The 17,831-nt window shown below is 31.5% G+C and overlaps 1 protein-coding gene across 1 annotated transcript in view; it reads left to right on the top strand.

The window, feature by feature from the left end:
* Positions 1 to 17,831, top strand: part of Rpn13 (regulatory particle non-ATPase 13) — a 45,329-nt gene that overhangs the window by 4,871 nt on the left and 22,627 nt on the right. Inside the window, exons 2-5 of the mRNA XM_075367585.1 lie at positions 1,084 to 1,200; positions 5,390 to 5,492; positions 11,468 to 11,576; positions 16,978 to 17,192. Coding sequence (XP_075223700.1) covers positions 1,084 to 1,200; positions 5,390 to 5,492; positions 11,468 to 11,576; positions 16,978 to 17,192 — 544 coding nt within the window. The remainder of the gene's footprint in view (positions 1 to 1,083; positions 1,201 to 5,389; positions 5,493 to 11,467; positions 11,577 to 16,977; positions 17,193 to 17,831) is intronic.

Below are 17,831 nucleotides of genomic sequence, written 5' to 3' on the forward strand. Positions count from 1 at the left end.
AAAGTATTTTCTCACAGCTGAGGCAAAATTCAAATTTCATATAATCATTACATTCAGTATTTATGTCTAATGATTCATGATACTTTTGAGCTAATAAATAAAAGTCATTACTCCTCTTCAATCATAAGTGAGAAATGCACATTTTCCCCACGTAGATTACAAACTAAAATCAAAATCACCTCAAAAATTGCAAAAAAGTATTAAAAAAAATCAAATAAGACTAAAAAGTAGAAAATAAAAAAAATTTTTAAACACGACTCCTAAATGCACTGAAAGGTAAAAAATAATTTTAGGAAAGTATCTCAGATTGGATTTGACAACAACCTTTGATGGTGATATGTAAGATTATGTGAAAGTCGTAGCTTCAAATTAGAAATTTGATGTTTCTGCCAATTTTTTCATATGCATGATGGATGGTCTAAAGAGTGGGATGCTCACATCAAAGTACAAATCTTTACACCCCACTCTTTATGCCATTTATCATGCATATGAAAAAATTGGCAAAAATGTCATATTTTTAATTTGAAGCTACGACTTGCACTTAATCTTACATATCACCATCAAAGCTTGTTGTCAGATTTATTCCGAGATACTGTCCTAAAATTATTTTTTACCTTTTAATGCGTTTAGTTTAAGAATAGTGTTTTAAATTTTTTATCTACATGTTTCTTTATTTTCTACTTTTTAGTGCATTTGATGAGTGGTTTTTAAAAAGTTTTTTTATATATTTTTTTTATTTTCTTTAATATTACTATAAATTATATTCTTTACGCATTCTGCTAATTTCTTTTGGGGAGTGATAATGTCTGTCTTTCATCTAGGAGACTTTAAATCTCAGTCAGGCTCAATATTTTTCACAACAGTAAGGTACTGTTATTGACAAAGGGTATAGTAATATGAGTTATGAATGAACAATCTACTTTTTTTCTTGTGATAAAACACCTAACATAATAACTAAAGTGTTTTTATTGAATACAGTAAAACAGATTTGAACAATGGATATAATATCATGGTCATTTGACCACCTGAGTACATGTTGCTATATAATTCTTTATAACTAATGTTTTGTTGTTTTTTTTTCAGGATTTGATTATATTTCCTGAAGATTGTGAATTTAAAAGAGTGGCTCAGTGTACCACTGGACGTGTTTATGTTCTAAAATTTAAAAATTCAAGTAGAAAATTATTCTTCTGGGTGCAGGTAATTAATATTATTTTGAATCCTTGTTGTACGTAATATGGTATGTTTTTACAAAGCTTATGTTGTAGGAAATTATGCCAAATCTCAGATAAAAAAACCAAGACAGTTTTCTTTAGCTTATTACAAAATTTAACCAACTGGATTTCATTTCATCATAATTATTATCATAACATTGTTTTATGAGTTGATAAATTAGTTTTAATTTTAATTGTAAATAATTTACTTTTTACAAAATTGCATTATTTTTTTAAAAATGTGTTTATAGAAAATGATATAAATTTGTATTTAAGTATAAGTAAAAATATTTACGTAAGTAAGAGAATTAGGTCTAATAACAGGTAATATAAATGTCGTATTTTAATATAATCCAAGATTGATGTAAGCAATATGAAAAACAAACAGATTAGAATAAAATAGTCACTTATGAATCTACTTAATTAAAATTACTGATATCAGTAATTTTAATGAATGTTTAGTTTATTAGTAATTTAATTTTTTAGTTACATTCATAATAATATAAATAATTTTTTTTTTTAATTAATGGACTATAATGAATTTTTTATACTGATCTGAGACAGTGTATGTAATGTATTGTTTCTCACACAAAGGACTGTACATGGTTTCTCTGATATCAATTTGATATGTTTGCTCTGTCAAACTCTTTTTTTTTTTATATTGTGATTAACTTAAACTGTCTGAGGTAGCAGCAGCACTTGTCTGAATGACTTTCTCTGAAGAAAATTATAATGTTCATTTTATAACTAGTCTCTCTATTGAACAGAGAGAAGGAGTCAGTTTTAGGGTTGTATCACCTGTTTTTTGGTGACTCAGTATACTGGGTGTGTATCATTATACTCTCATTGATGAAGACAACAAGAAATGAAAATTTTTACTTCTATACTAAGTATAATTTTTGTTATTTTTACCATGTTATAAGATGGTATTGTACTTATCATTTGTTGAGAGACTTCTACACCATATTTGTTGTGAGTTTATCTGAAAAAGCTTTCTTTATTGGTAAATCCAGAAAAGGACTCAGATCTTGCTATGAAAATGTAAAGACCATGGTCAGGAATCTGAACTTATTTAATTAGATGGTGGAACTGAGAGATCCATACATGAAGTATTGAATACAGTCTAATGAAATCAGACTATAATATGATTAATTTTATAATTATTTTAGTTAGAGTAATGGTAATAAAAGGTAAAATTTTTTGTTTATAACCTGTTTCCTGAAAAAAATATGAAGGAAATGATTTTTGATGTATTTTTTTTTTAGAATAAAATTAAGACTTTATTATCTATAAATTTAATTACACAGAGTAATTCAAAATGATACTCAATTTCATATCTCTATATTCCAAATTAAGAGCTAATGACATATTTGAAGTAAATTACATTTGATAATACTCAATAAAGTTTCCAGATGCAATTTATAAATGTTCAATGTGTCCCCCTCCAGCTGCACGGCACACATCTGAGCAGTATGTGAACTTGTCCCACATGCAAGGAAGCATATCTTGTGATACTGAGTTTACCACAGGTCGGCCAGATTTGTTGGTTGAAGTGGTACATAAACTGCATCTTTCACAAACCCTCACTAGAAAAAGTCACATAGCGTGAAATAGGTGATCTTGGAGGCCAGAATTAGAGAGCCAGCTCTTCATTTCCAATGCATCCTATCCATTGAGATAGAGATTCATTTTGATAACGTCAAACATCTAGGTGCCAATGGGGCAGAGCACCATCCTGTTGAAAATGAAGTCTTATGAATCTTCATTTAGTTGAGGGAAAAGCCAGTTTTCCAGCGTGTCTTGGTATGTTATCCTCATAACGACGTGTTCTGCAAAAAATAATGGTCATAGACCTTTGTTAGCAGCAAGGTGCAAAACACATTAATCTTGGGGAATTTCTCTCATGTTGCAGTGTGTCATGGGGATTTTGTAGACCCCATATGTGAACATTATGTCTATTCACTTTTCCACTGAGATGAAACGTCGCTTCATTGCTAAAATTTAAACACAAGAAGAGTGTCATCCTCCATGTTTTCAAGCATTTAATCATAAAATTTAACACGCTTTGGTTTGTCACTTCGAAGAACCTGTAAAAGTAGTAAGCAATATGGCTTGAAAAGTAAACACCTCAAAACAAACCAGACAGTTGGTTGATGTATTCCAAGTTCTCTGCTCCTCTATGGATTGGCTTTCTTGGGCTTCATAGAAAACTTTCTTCAATTCTTTTCACAACCTCTGCCACACATTTACAAAAAATTTATGGGCCACACGTCGACTCGTGCTCTTGCTCTTACAGACACCCTGTTTTTTCAAACTGGTGAAACCAAAAACATATGCTCTTCCTTGTTGGACGGTCATTGTTAAATCAGATGAAACGCACACTGTTCTGCAGTTGCTGACCGAGATTTGCCATACTCAAGAACACCGAAAACCTTGTGTTGGATTGTAGCTATCTTATTTAACAACTGACACATAATGGTGGCTAACACATAATGTTATTCAAAAATTTCAGACCTACTATCTTAACTACTATGTAGATCACTCAGATACAATATATAGTCCAGGAAATATAGAGTTACTAAATTGAGTCCATCATTTAGATTTACCTGTATTATTAACTTAAATTATGTGCCTATATAATATATGTAAAAATATTCGTTCATTTTCTTTTCTCCCTAACTGATATTAACTGCTACTGTTAAGACCATTTATTATAGCCAATAATAAATGCCAACTACATCTGCTGAAACTACACCCTATTTTATTACTTAGATCTAAAGAAACTGGTTTAATAAAGTGTATATATCACTGGTACCTTATTCATCTTCTTTAAGGTTAAAGGGTCTTGACTATCAGGTTACTGATGTAACAGCAAGTTACAAATCTTAAGGTGTACATATTAGTAATTAAAAAGTGACTTGGCTATAGCCGCAGTAAATTCAAATTTACCATACTTGTTGTACTATATTTTTGTAAGCTATTGTGTAGGCTTCAGGATCAGAATTCAGAAGGCCCTATATTCAGTATAGGAAAAAGTAAATAACAACAAATTAAAAAAAAATAAAAGTATTTTTTTGGTAATTACAGGTATTTAGAAAGATGACACCCATACAAAAGCCAATAATCTTGGCGTATGTTGTAATAATGATGGACTTTTTTACTTTTTCATAACATGTAAGAAGGGAATAAGAGTCACTTTTGACACATTAGTTTTCAGATAATTTATATTTTTCAGACAAAAGTAAACCTTAGCTGAACACCAACAGTACAGAATCTAACAATATTTCTTACCTTATCATATTGGTTCTCCAATTTTTACTTTAAAATCACTTTCAAGGGTTTCCCTCATTATCAGTTAATAAGAAATTTTTTTTTTAATTCCACATTAAAATTAAAATATTAAATTAAAATATTAAAAATTATTGCATATATTGTTGTAATATTAGTCAAAAATTAAAATAAAAGAAAAATATTGCCTATGGCCAGCCACACATATAGTATTGTACTAACTTTATATGAATTATACTTAATAATTTATACAAATGTACTGCTGTGTATGGCAGTTTTGATAAGAAAATCATTATCAACTTCTGTCTGCATATTAATCAAGTTGAACTTTTGTCTGTATTTGTATATATAATACTTTTCTAAAATTTCTAATTTTTTATTGTTATCACATTCTTTTGCAACTTCAATTATTTTTAAATTTGTATCAATTCAGTGATGGAATGTTTGTTAACTATTTTATTAAATGTTCAGTAAGATTAGAGAAACCTAACTTATTGTTTTCATAAAATCTTAAGTGTTCAGCAAATCTTGCCCTAAATGATCTATTAGTTTTTCTAATATAAATTTTACTACAATCATTGCATGTTATTTTATAGACACCACACAAATCCTTAGAATCATTACTTCAATTATGAAATTTCAAATTTTTATTTTAAGGTTTACATTTTTCATCATTATAAATATTAATCAAATTTTCAATAATACTAAGAATGTTTTAAATAAATATTGTCACATTTGTTATTTATAGGTTTCAATGTTGTATTACTAATTTCAATTTTTGTTTTTTATAAATATTTTTCTATTAATGAGGTGCTATATCCATTTTTTACTGCAGTTCTCAATAATCTTTTGTTTTTAGTAATTATTCTATTATTTTTTATATCTAGGAGCCGAAAACTGATAAAGATGATGAAAATTGTCGCCGCATTAATGATGTCCTTAATAATCCACCAACACTGGGAACTCAGCGAAGTGGTGGAGCTACACCAGGTATGAGTTTTTAATTAAGTATTTTTAAATGTATTTGTTTAAGTTCTTCATTTTATTTTTTTATGATGTCCAATTGAACAACAAAGTGAGGTGATTCTGTTTGTCTTAAATTTCATTTGGCAAACTGAATTGCTGGTATTCATCAAACATGGCTGTAGTTTAATTTCAGTAATAACTTTAACTCAAAATCAGTTATTTAAAAATTTAATCATTCTGTGATAGAAGATTATTAAGAAAGCTTATTTATATGAACTACCACCTTCACTATTTCACAACTATTTTTAAAATAAACACTGACTCTGTGTCTGTCAAGGAATTCGTGTTTCTTATCTGGAGGTTGCACAAAAAGTGAATAAATTGATATGGAATATAAAGTTAGAACCTATTCTTGTAAAATGTTATTTTATAGTATTTTAAAATTAATTTTCAAACACTAAATAATTTTATGTGCTGTTTGCAAGCTTAAAGTAAGTATGTTCATACTGATCTCTCTTTTATCTTCTTTTTTTTTGCTTATGTCTGTTTACGATCATTATTCATTTGAATTGAGTAGGAATGTAACCATAATGTAAAGTGTGATGTAACTTAATCTTTGCTGAATTTGAACATTATTTTGAAGCTAATTAAAATATACTTTGAGGGTGCTTTATGCAGTGTAAAATTCAGCTGAATGTATTCCATAGCATTTGAAGTTGAGAAGGGTATTTCTGATATTTTTGGCTCTACCATATTTAATAAGCAAGAAATAAATCACACTGCCTTCCTAAAATAAATTTATGTGGTGTTTTCTTGAATTCTTGAAAACTATTTATCTGACTTCTTTTTATGAAATAGAAACTAAAATATTATGTTATAGCTTCAGTGTATATCCACTTCCTTTAAATCTCAATCAAAAAGTCTTTTATTTTTATTATTTACTTCAGTGAATCTGATGCAAGGTTTAGTTATTTTTCTAGGGTGTAGTGTCTTATATACAGCATGTCTGAAAAGTTCCCGAACTAAATTAAATAGAAATACAAATTTAGTGATAAACAAATTTACTCACATCAGCCCTCTACATATAACCTTCTCTAGTTATACACTCGTTGCAGCGCCAGTAGAGCCTGTCAAACACTCTGGAGAAATCACTTTGTGGGATCGCCTTCACCTGCTTGGTGCAAGCCCTTTGGATGGTCGGAATGTTATCGAAAAAGCAGCTTGTCACCTTCAACTTGAGTTTCGGGAACAGAAAATAGTCTGCTGGAGCCAAGTCAGGTGAATAAGGCGGATGGGATAAGACTGTGATTTGATTTGCAGCACAATAACGTGTTAAAACTGTTGCTATGTGTGCCAGGGCATTGTTGTGTAAGAGTCCAATGTACTGGATCCTGGTACTCGGGCCGGATTTGACAAATGTAATGCATAAGGCATTACATTACTTCCAAGTAGAATTTAGAATTCACAGTTTGACCAGTTGGGATTCATGATGTATCAGGCCCTTCAATCGAAAAATGCAATCAACATCGTTTTCACTCTTGATTTTTGCTGTCCGACTTTCGCTGGTCTTTGTACTCTAGGACTCAACCAAGCAGCGGATTGACACTTTGTTTGCAGATTAATCATGAAGCACCAGCTTTTTCCCTAGTTACAGTTGTTTGCAAAAAAATTCAAGTCACTATTGACAGTTTCAACAAAATCTTGAGCGCAAGAAGGACACACCTGTTTTTGTTCTTCAGTCAAGAAGTGTGGAATGATACGAGAGCACACCTTTCAGCGGTTTATTTTTTCTCTTAGAATTGTACCATGTCTTTACCGATGTTTAGCTCTTCTGCTGCTGTGGCCCAAAGGGTAAGATGAGGTTGTTCAAGCAGGAGCATGCACACTTTCGCAACATTTTCATCGTGAACAGCAGTTGACGGCCTCCCACTTTGTTGTCATCCATCACTGTTATCTAACCACTTCTACCACATGTATGCTGTAGTATGAGATGCAGCTTCATCATCGAATGCTTGCTGTATCATAGAATAAGTTTCAACAAAATATTTTTGAAGTCTGAACACAAGCTTTTATCACGCTTCTCTGTTCCATTTTGTGAGCGGGCACAAGGTGTGACTGGAGTGATGAAATTTTGTACACACACTCATCAGACATTGTACTACCTAGTTCCTTGGTTGTTCAAGAGATGTTCACTAGTATCGACTGCAGAAGTTCGGGAACTTTTCAGACCTACTGTGTATGACAAATATTTTTGAAAAAATCAACCTCATTACATTTATGGTGGGTTATTCCAGGAGAAAGTGAAGTAGATGATGTTAATTTAAATCAGAAGATATCAAAAGATAATCTAAAGAATAGAATGATTAAATTAATTAATGCTATCTTTAGGAAGGCGCCTCCATTATTGCTATGTGAAAATGCAGAGAGCCACATTTTCTTGGAAAAAAAGCAGCTGTAGTTTTCCATTGCTTTCAGCTGCGCAGTACTCAGAGGACTGAGTGATGTTGATACGGCCGTTTAAGTCGTCCTGACTCACGCCCCTAACAACTACTGAAAGAGCTGCTGCCCTCTTTCAGGAATCATTCGTTAGTCTGGCTCTCAACAGATACCTCTCCGATATGGTTGCACCTTCGGTCCAGCTACTCTGTATCCCTGAGCACTCAAGCCCCCTCACCAACGGCAAGGTTTCATGATTCATAGAGGAAGGGAAATACATGATTCATAGAGGAATTCATATACGAAGAGATTGATGAAGCAATTAAACACGTAAAAGGAGATGAAAATTTAATAATAGTTGGAGATTGGAATGCAAGCATTGGAGAAGGCAAGGAAGGAAATATAGTGGGTGAATACGGGCTGGGCAAAAGGAATGAAAGAGGGGACTGACTTATAGAGTTTTGCATGAAGTATAATTTAGTAATTGCCAACACCCAATTTAAAAATCATAATAGAAGAATATACACTTGGAAAAAGCCAGGCGATACTGCAAGGTATCAGATAGATTATATCATGGTTAAGCAAAGATTTAGAAATCAACTCGTTGACTGCAAAACTTACTAGGTGTCAGATGAATCGGTGGAATTTAGAGAAGCTTGAGGAAGAGGAGGTAAAGAAGATTTTTGAGGAGGACATCGCAAGAGGTCTGAGTAAAAAAGATAAGGTAGAAAATGTAGAAGAAGAATGGGAAAATGTTAAAAAGGAAATTCTTAAATCAGCAGAAGCAAACTTAGGCGGAATAAAGAGAACTGGTAGAAAACCTTGGGTTTCAGACGATATATTGCAGCTGATGGATGAACGTAGAAAATATAAGAATGCTAGTGATGAAGAAAGTAAAAGGAACTATCGGAAATTAAGAAATGCTATAAACAGGAAGTGCAAACTGGCGAAAGAAGAGTGGATTAAAGAAAAGTGTTCAGAAGTGGAAAGAGAAATGAACATTGGTAAAATAGACGGAGCATACAGGAAAGTTAAGGAAAATTTTGGGGTACATAAATTAAAATCTAATAATGTGTTAAACAAAGATGGTACACCTATATATAATACGAAAGGTAAAGTCGATAGATGGGTGGAATATATTGAAGAGTTATACGGAGGAAATGAATTAGAAAATGGTGTTATAGAGGAAGAAGAGGAAGTTGAGGAGGATGAAATGGGAGAAACAATACTGAGATCTGAATTTAAGAGAGCATTAAAAGATTTAAATGGCAGAAAGGCTCCTGGAATAGACGGAATACCTGTAGAATTACTGCGCAGTGCAGGTGAGGAAGCGATTGATAGATTATACAAACTGGTGTGTAATATTTATGAAAATGGGGAATTTCCATCAGACTTCAAAAAAAGTGTTATAGTTATGATACCAAAGAAAGCAGGGGCAGATAAATGTGAAGAATACAGAACAATTAGTTTAACTAGTCATGCATCAAAAATCTTAACTAGAATTTTATACAGAAGAATTGAGAGGAGAGTGGAAGAAGTGTTAGGAGAAGACCAATTTGGTTTCAGGAAAAGTATAGGGACAAGGGAAGCAATTTTAGGCCTCAGATTAATAGTAGAAGGAAGATTAAAGAAAAACAAACCAACATACTTGGCGTTTATAGACCTAGAAAAGGCTTTCGATAACGTAGACTGGAATAAAATGTTCAGCATTTTAAAAAAATTAGGGTTCAAATACAGAGATAGAAGAACAATTGCTAACATGTACAGGAACCAAACAGCAACAATAACAATTGAAGAACATAAGAAAGAAGCCCTAATAAGAAAGGGAGTCCGACAAGGATGTTCCCTATCGCCGTTACTTTTTAATCTTTACATGGAACTAGCAGTTAATGATGTTAAAGAACAATTTAGATTCGGAGTAACAGTACAAGGTGAAAAGATAAAGATGCTACGATTTGCTGATGATATAGTAATTCTAGCTGAGAGTAAAAAGGATTTAGAAGAAACAATGAACGGCATAGATGAAGTCCTACGCAAAAACTATCGCATGAAAATAAACAAGAACAAAACAAAAGTAATGAAATGTAGTAGAAATAACAAAGATGGACCACTGAATGTGAAAATAGGAGGAGAAAAGATTATGGAGGTAGAAGAATTTTGTTATTTGGGAAGTAAAATTACTAAAGATGGACGAAGCAGGAGCGATATAAAATGCCGAATAGCACAAGCTAAGCGAGCCTTCAGTAAGAAATATAATTTTTTTACATCAAAAATGAATTTAAATGTCAGGAAAAGATTTTTGAAAGTGTATGTTTGGAGTGTCGCTTTATATGGAAGTGAAACTTGGATGATCGGAGTATCTGAGAAGAAAAGATTAGAAGCTTTTGAAATGTGGTGCTATAGGAGAATGTTAAAAATCAGATGGGTGGATAAAGTGACAAATGAAGAGGTATTGCGGCAAATAGATGAAGAAAGTAGCATTTGGAAAAATATAGTTAAAAGAAGAGACAGACTTATAGGCCACATACTAAGGCATCCTGGAATAGTCGCTTTAATATTGGAAGGACAGGTAGAAGGGAAAAATTGTGTAGGCAGGCCACGTTTGGAGTATGTAAAACAAATTGTTGGGGATGTAGGAGGTAGAGGGTATACTGAAATGAAACGACTAGCACTAGATAGGGAATCTTGGAGAGCTGCATCAAACCAGTCAAATGACTGAAGACAAAAAAAAAAAAAATGCTATCTGTAATCTGAAAGCAGTTTTTTCTCATTCTTGGTTTATTGAAATTGTATTAATGTGCCCTTTCATAGATTTACCATTAAACTCCTGGTAAATAAAAATCAGTTAAAATCGGTAAAATTTAAACTTTTAGCCAGTTGCTAGTGAAATATCAAATACAGTTCAGATACATAACGTATGTCTTTTTATAATTTAATATTAATAAAATGCCTTTATTGATTGATAAAATGCAAAAAAAAAATACAAAGAAAATTGAGATAACCAAATACCGTTGGACAAAGTCTGTCTTGGGGAGTTGAGTTTGTATAAAATATTATAAGCTAACAATCAAATTATACCATAATGTTACACTCCTGTTTCAAACACAAATAAACAGAACAAATTTTCAAATTATATAAAAAAAGAAAAACAATCGTACTACAAATTATAATAAAATAACCAAATCACAATTTACTGTATAAATAAATTGAATAATTAATAAATACAAAACAATTTTCAATAAAAATAAATAAATTGATGTAAATAAAATGTACATTTAAGCAAAACATTATAAACCTTTTTAGATTTTAAATTAGTTATTAAAAAAAAATACATGAATAAAAACATGAAGTACAAGTACATGAAAATAATGTAAGAGAAATCAGATAAAAACATGACTATACGTATAAATGACTTAACTTTAACATTGGATTCCTAATTCTATGAAGAACAAATTTTAAACTTCTGTTTATAATTTTAAACTCAACTTTTGTTTAATAATTTATATCATTATTTAATTATAACTTTGTTGAGGGTTTATTATATGTTTTTTATGTTGATTCAGATGGTGATCTGCAAAACTTATTAAGCAATATGTCTCAACAACAGTTAATACAATTGTTTGGTGGAGTTGGACAGATTGGAGGATTATCCAGCATACTTGGGACCATGAAGTAATTAATCATATTATTTTACCTTTTTAAGTAGGTATGTTTCTAATGATATGTATAATTAAATGCAAAACGTGAAGTGATGCACGTGTCAATGCACGAGGTTCTTGCACACACTGTCGATCATGTGCTCTGTGTACATTGGTGACACGTTGACGTGCCTCTGTCTCAATGTATTAGCTCGAAGACGTTCATTTGCACGTGTGTTTGCAACTTGTTCTCTTAAATTTACATTGTCCACCAATTGATCTTCTGCTGTTCTATTTAACCAACGGTTATGGACTATTTGTGCATGCCATGTACATTGAACAATATTTCCTGCTCTTCCATGAAGACGTGGCATTGTTCTGTAATAAATACACAACACGTAAATATAAGTAACTTATTTAAGTTTAAATTAGCAGGAATGTGGATGAAATTTCATTAATATAACTATTAGTATGACTAATATTGGTATGACTATTATCAGTTTATGATTGTTGTATTATTGTAATGAGTTTATTGATTAATTATGTGTAGTATGGTTAATATTTATTTTCACTGAATATTGAGATGTCTGATGAAAATTGGATTAAAAAATCAAAAGGTCGTAAAACTAATAATTAGTGTAATTAATAAATTTTCATCCACATTACTGCTAACTTTCACTCATGATCATTTTAATAAAAGTACCTCCTACATTTTTTTTTTTATTTAATAATTTTGAGGTTTCATAACCATGTGATAGCTTAAGTAATCAATTAATAAAAAAAATAAAGCACTAAAAAAACCGTAGTTAAAACTTTAGTAGAAATTTTTCTCATTCTTTATTTTAACATCTATTTTACCAAATTTTAGATAATTGTAAATTAAAAACAATTTTAGAAAATTTTTTATAAAATTAATCGGCTACAAAAATTAAACTTCAATTTTTTAAATATACTTTAAACTATAATAATTATTATAAGTAACTTATAATTTTATAAATGTTATAATTTATTTTACAAACTAACATTTTTATTTTCAAAGAGCCATTCAATACATCATAAGTTGCATAGAATCAAATGAGAACTGACAATTTAATTTGTAGGTTAAGCTGATTGTTATTGAATGCACATGTATACATGATTAAAATTCATGAAAAATCATGTAAAATACTCACTTCAATACTGCACCTTACAAATTTGCACAATGTATATTTTTTAATTACACTTTAAAATATTATTTCAATAAATAATAATATAATATAATATTCTCAATAAGCGTGCAATTCTAATACATAAGAATTTTAATGTAATAACAACACTAAGCTATGGTGCAAGTACCTAATATGCGAAAAAGCAAAAAAATATATAAATTTCCTAGAATCCAATCGCAGCACCAAATACCAGATCTGACTGATATGCCACAAATTTTTTAAAAAATTCTAAAACGCGATCACAGCGCTGCCTACCGGATCCAATTGTGAAACTTAACCAGCCCAAGATCAACAAGAACCCATAAATAAATTAATTAATTAAAAAAACATTTTCTATCAGATCAGATTGTGAATCTAAACCATTCTTGAATCAACTTAATCACACACACAAAATTTCATCAAAATCAGTCCAGCCGTTTAGGAGGAGTTCAGTCACGTACACACGGACAGAAGAAATGTATATATAAAGATATGTATAAAATTCATTAACATATTATGTTAATAAAATTTAATGTAAAATGAAACATTAACCACCAAAACACAGTAATTAGATAAGTTAAACTTAGCATATTTATTTCCAATAACTAGTTTTTGCAATATTCCGCATCTTCAGTTGGTATTAAACTCTATTTCTATTACATTAAAACATATTCGTTTAATTTTTTCATTTCATTCAAAATTATGTTTTATATTTTGAAATTTTGAATAATGTTAAGAGCATACATGTAAATTTTACTGTTCAGTGCTGTACAGCGAAAACTAGTTAGTTATTGGAAATAAATGGTAAGTCTAGCTTATTTAATTACTGTGTTTTGGTGGTTTATATTTCATATAATAATAAATACATTACACTCAACCGTCAATCACATTACACAATCCTGTGTTAAATAAAATTTGTTAAATCGTATGTGTGTGCATGTAGCAAACAAATTAATCCAGACAAAGGGAATTTTTGTTCTGTATAGGGAATTTTCATTCTGTGGCAGACTGCTTGCTGTTTGGTGTTTCAGGTTATGTTGTTAGTTCATATACAAATAGAGTTAGTGATTTATAATTCATTGTCAATTAGTTTTTTGTGACCTTGCAAGTTTCTGTTATAAGTTTATTATTCATTTCTAGTTAATACAATGGATATAACCCCACAAAAACGGTCAAAAATTGTTGCTCTGTCCCAACACATACAAATGACTCAAAGACATTGCCAGTGAGTGTATTGTGGGGTTAGGTACTGTAAATGAAATCGTGAAAAAGTTTAGGGGAACATTTCCATCTCCAAAGAAAAAATGAAAATGTGGACAGAAAAAGAAAACCATCCCCACACAGGATCAATTACTAATAAGAAACAGCAAAATTAATCCACGTTTGTCAGCTGTTGACCTTAATAGGGACTTGAGAGTCAGTGAGACTAATATTTCTGATATGACAGTTCGTAGAAGATTGTTGGCAGCAAGAAGGATTGCTCGGAAACCTAAAAAGAAGTTGTTAATAACAGGTTATGAACACAAAAGACTTCAGTGGGCAAAAGAACATAAAGAATGGACTATTGAGATCTGGAAGAAGGTTATTTTTTCAATCAAGACTCATTTCTTTGTCCAAGGGGAAAGAGTAGCCTACATTATAAGTCAGCAGATAAGACACCATAATTCATAAGACACCAGCTCACCTGCAACAAGCTCCCAAACAACCAGCCAAAAAGATGTTTTGGGGATGTTTGAAGGACCAGGAGCACTTATGCCTGTGGATCATGTGCCCAAGAAAAATAGTCCCACTTTTGCAGAACTCAGAACTCATTTTCCAGCAAGACCTTGCACCATGTCACACGTCAAAGAAAGCAAAAGAGTTCTTCAAAAACCAAAAAATTTGAGTGCTGTCATGGCCATGGAATTCCCCTGACCTGAATGTCATTGAAAATTTATGAACCATACTAAAAAGAAGACTTGGGAATTGTTCTATAACAAAAACTGACCTTATTAGTTCAGTGATACAGATGTTTGGTTTCAAGATGAAGAAATCAAAAACCATTGTTCTACCTTAGTGGAATCAATGCCAAAGAGGATTAATGATATAATCAAGAACAAAGGACCCATAAACTATTAAATTTGAGTAAGTTTGACTATTAAATGTTTTTTTGTTTTTTTTTAATAAAATTTTCAGTTAAAAATACTGTGTTCGGATTAATTTGCCACTGTATATATATATATATATGTCTGTATGTGTGTGTGTGTTTTAAATGAAATTTAAACCACCAAAACACAGCAAATAGATAAGTTAAATTTACCATATTAATTCCAAGAATCGATTCTTGGGATCTTGCATCTTTGGTATTTATTTCTATAATTACATTAAAATAATTTGTTTTATAATTTGTGAATTTTTAATTTGTCAAAATTGTTACTATTTTATAAATTTTTAATTTACGACGGTTATTTATATTTTCAAGGTCTGATCAGTCACGAAATTAAAACCACAGTGAAAATAAAAAATTTTTTATTTGTAACAAGTACTTACATAGTTACGCTATTTCTCTACATAGTCGCCACTCCAATTTAGACATTTGTCGTAGCGTGGTACCAACTTTCCAATACCCTTGTCATAGAACAGAGCCGCCTGTATTTTCAGCCTTGTTTCTACGCTGGTCTGCAGCTCGATGTCTGTGCCAAAATGTTGTCCTTCTAGCCAGCATTTCATGTGAGCAAAGAGGTGAAAATCAGATGGAGCCAAAACCGGGCTGTATGATGGGTGATCAAACACTTCCTAATGAAAACGCTGCAGGAGCTTCTTTGTTACAGCTGCAGTGTGCGGCCGAGCATTGTCATGGAGAAAAACAATGCCTGATGACAACATTCCTCTCTGCTTATTCTGAATTATCCTTCGTAGATGTTGAAGAGTCACGCAGTATGAGGTTGCAGTGATGGTCGTGTCACGTTCCATGAATTCCACCAAGAGAACTCCATTCCGGTCCCAGAACACAGTAGCAATACACTTTCTGTTAGAGAAGAGTCGCTTGAACTTCTTTGGTTTACTGGGAGAATGAGAATGCATCCATTGTTTGGATTGTTCTTTTGTTTCTTCAGTTTTGAGATTGACCCATGTCTCATCCCCTGTGACAATTTTGTTCAAAAAATCTTCTCCTTCATTGTGGTAGCGCTGGAGAAACATTAGGGAGGCGTCCATTCTCGTTGTTTTGTGATGTTGGGAACCCATCTCGCACACAGTTTGCGGTATTGTAGTCTCTCACTCACAATGGTGTAGAGAGCTGACCTTGTAATTTCAGGAAACGAATCACTCAATACAGAAATTGTGAACCGACAATTTTTTCAAATTGCCTCATCCACTCACTCAACGAGATCATTGGTTGACACTCGCTTCCTTCCCTGACTGCCTGCATCATGAACATCTGTACGTCCTGGTTTAAAGTTCCTGCACCATTGTCGCACTTTGCTGTCGCTCATTGAAGTTTCACCATACACATTACTTATTCATCTATGAATTTCAGCTGCATTACACCCCTCAGCCTGAAGAAATCGAATTACCTCACGCACTTCACACTTGGCGGGAGATGCTATTGTTGTAGACATGTTTACGTGCTAGCTGCGTGTTCAGAACTAATGAAGTGCTGCAGCGTGATTGAAGGCCATACTAGAGACGTTGCGCAACACATGCTCAAAGGTTCATCCGATTTTTGTGTAGGTTTTTATTTTGCGACCAGTCGGGCCTTGAAAAATATAACCCTTGTATTATAGATGAATATGCAAATTCTGCTGTCCAGTACTGGAATGTTGTAATATTTAAAATGTAGTTATTATAGATTTAAATACCAACTGAAGATGCAGGATTCCATCAAAATCAATTCTCTGCATTAATATGGTAAGTTTAACTTATCTATTTACTGTGTTTTAATGGTTTAAATTTTATTAGCACTGTAGTCAATATGTTAGTGAATGATTTGAATTTAAATTAAAAAAATGTGTGTGTGTATACTTTTAATTGTGATAGTCTTTTCCGTATTATCCTGCAATCTGCCCTAATTTTTCCCATCCATTTCTTCACTAATAATGAGTTAATGAGATTCCCCTATAACATGAATTTACCCCTGCAATGTGCATTATAACCGGATTTACTGTATAATATTAAACTATTTTAAATATATTTTTAAGAGCTTCAGAATTTTAGATATATTTCATGATAGCATTAAAATAATTACTATATTGTTTATATTGCCAATAGTCGTCCTTCACCGTCATCAGTTGGTCAAAACAGTCGTCCTTCACCTGATAGCAGTTTACCATCATCTCCAAATAACACTACAACAGTCACAACTACACCACCAGCAACCAGCAGTAGCACGAGCACTAGTACAACTGCTCCCTCTGGAGGTAATAAAGCATCAACCACTAGCAGTAGTGCAGCACCTAAAACTGGGACAACAGCTGGAGCTACAGGTAATACTATTTACATACATGTCATTCAAATTCATAATATGAGAAAAATCATTCTTGGCAATTGTAGGTAACTTGCTGAGAATATGCTTTTATATTCACGAGATCAACTTTTAAATAAATACTTTGGTTAACTGATTAGTATTTAATATTTTAATTTTAGATAAAGAAATCCTTAATAATTTTAAAAATATTTGTTTTCAAGTTTTATTTTGGAGTTCTAGTGGAATGTTTGAAGAAAAAAAATTATTTGTTAGCCTTTGCTGATTTTTTATTTTTATCATTTAATGAATTTGCCCATTAATTAATAAGCAATTTATTTTAAATATGGTTAATGGTAGAAAAGTTTCAGAAAATTTTATGCCTGGTTGAACATAAAATTTATTTTTTATACTCTCAAAATAGTTTAAAAGCAATCTTCTTGTAAGTAGGTTATAGAAAAAATTACAAAATGTAAAGCTTTATAAGCTAAGGGGCAATATTTCATAAGATTCAAATATAACCAGATTCTGTTGAGTGGTCATAAATCAAGCCCTTAGAATGTACAACTGTATGATTGCAAACTTGAAACAGCTAGTCTTTATTCTTTAATTTATATATAATACAGTTCATGTTAAACCTTATCTGAGGTCTTAAAAAGAT

The sequence above is a fragment of the Lycorma delicatula genome, chromosome 1, assembly GCF_047948215.1.
Source record: "Lycorma delicatula isolate Av1 chromosome 1, ASM4794821v1, whole genome shotgun sequence".
Classification (NCBI taxonomy): Eukaryota; Metazoa; Arthropoda; class Insecta; order Hemiptera; family Fulgoridae; genus Lycorma; species Lycorma delicatula.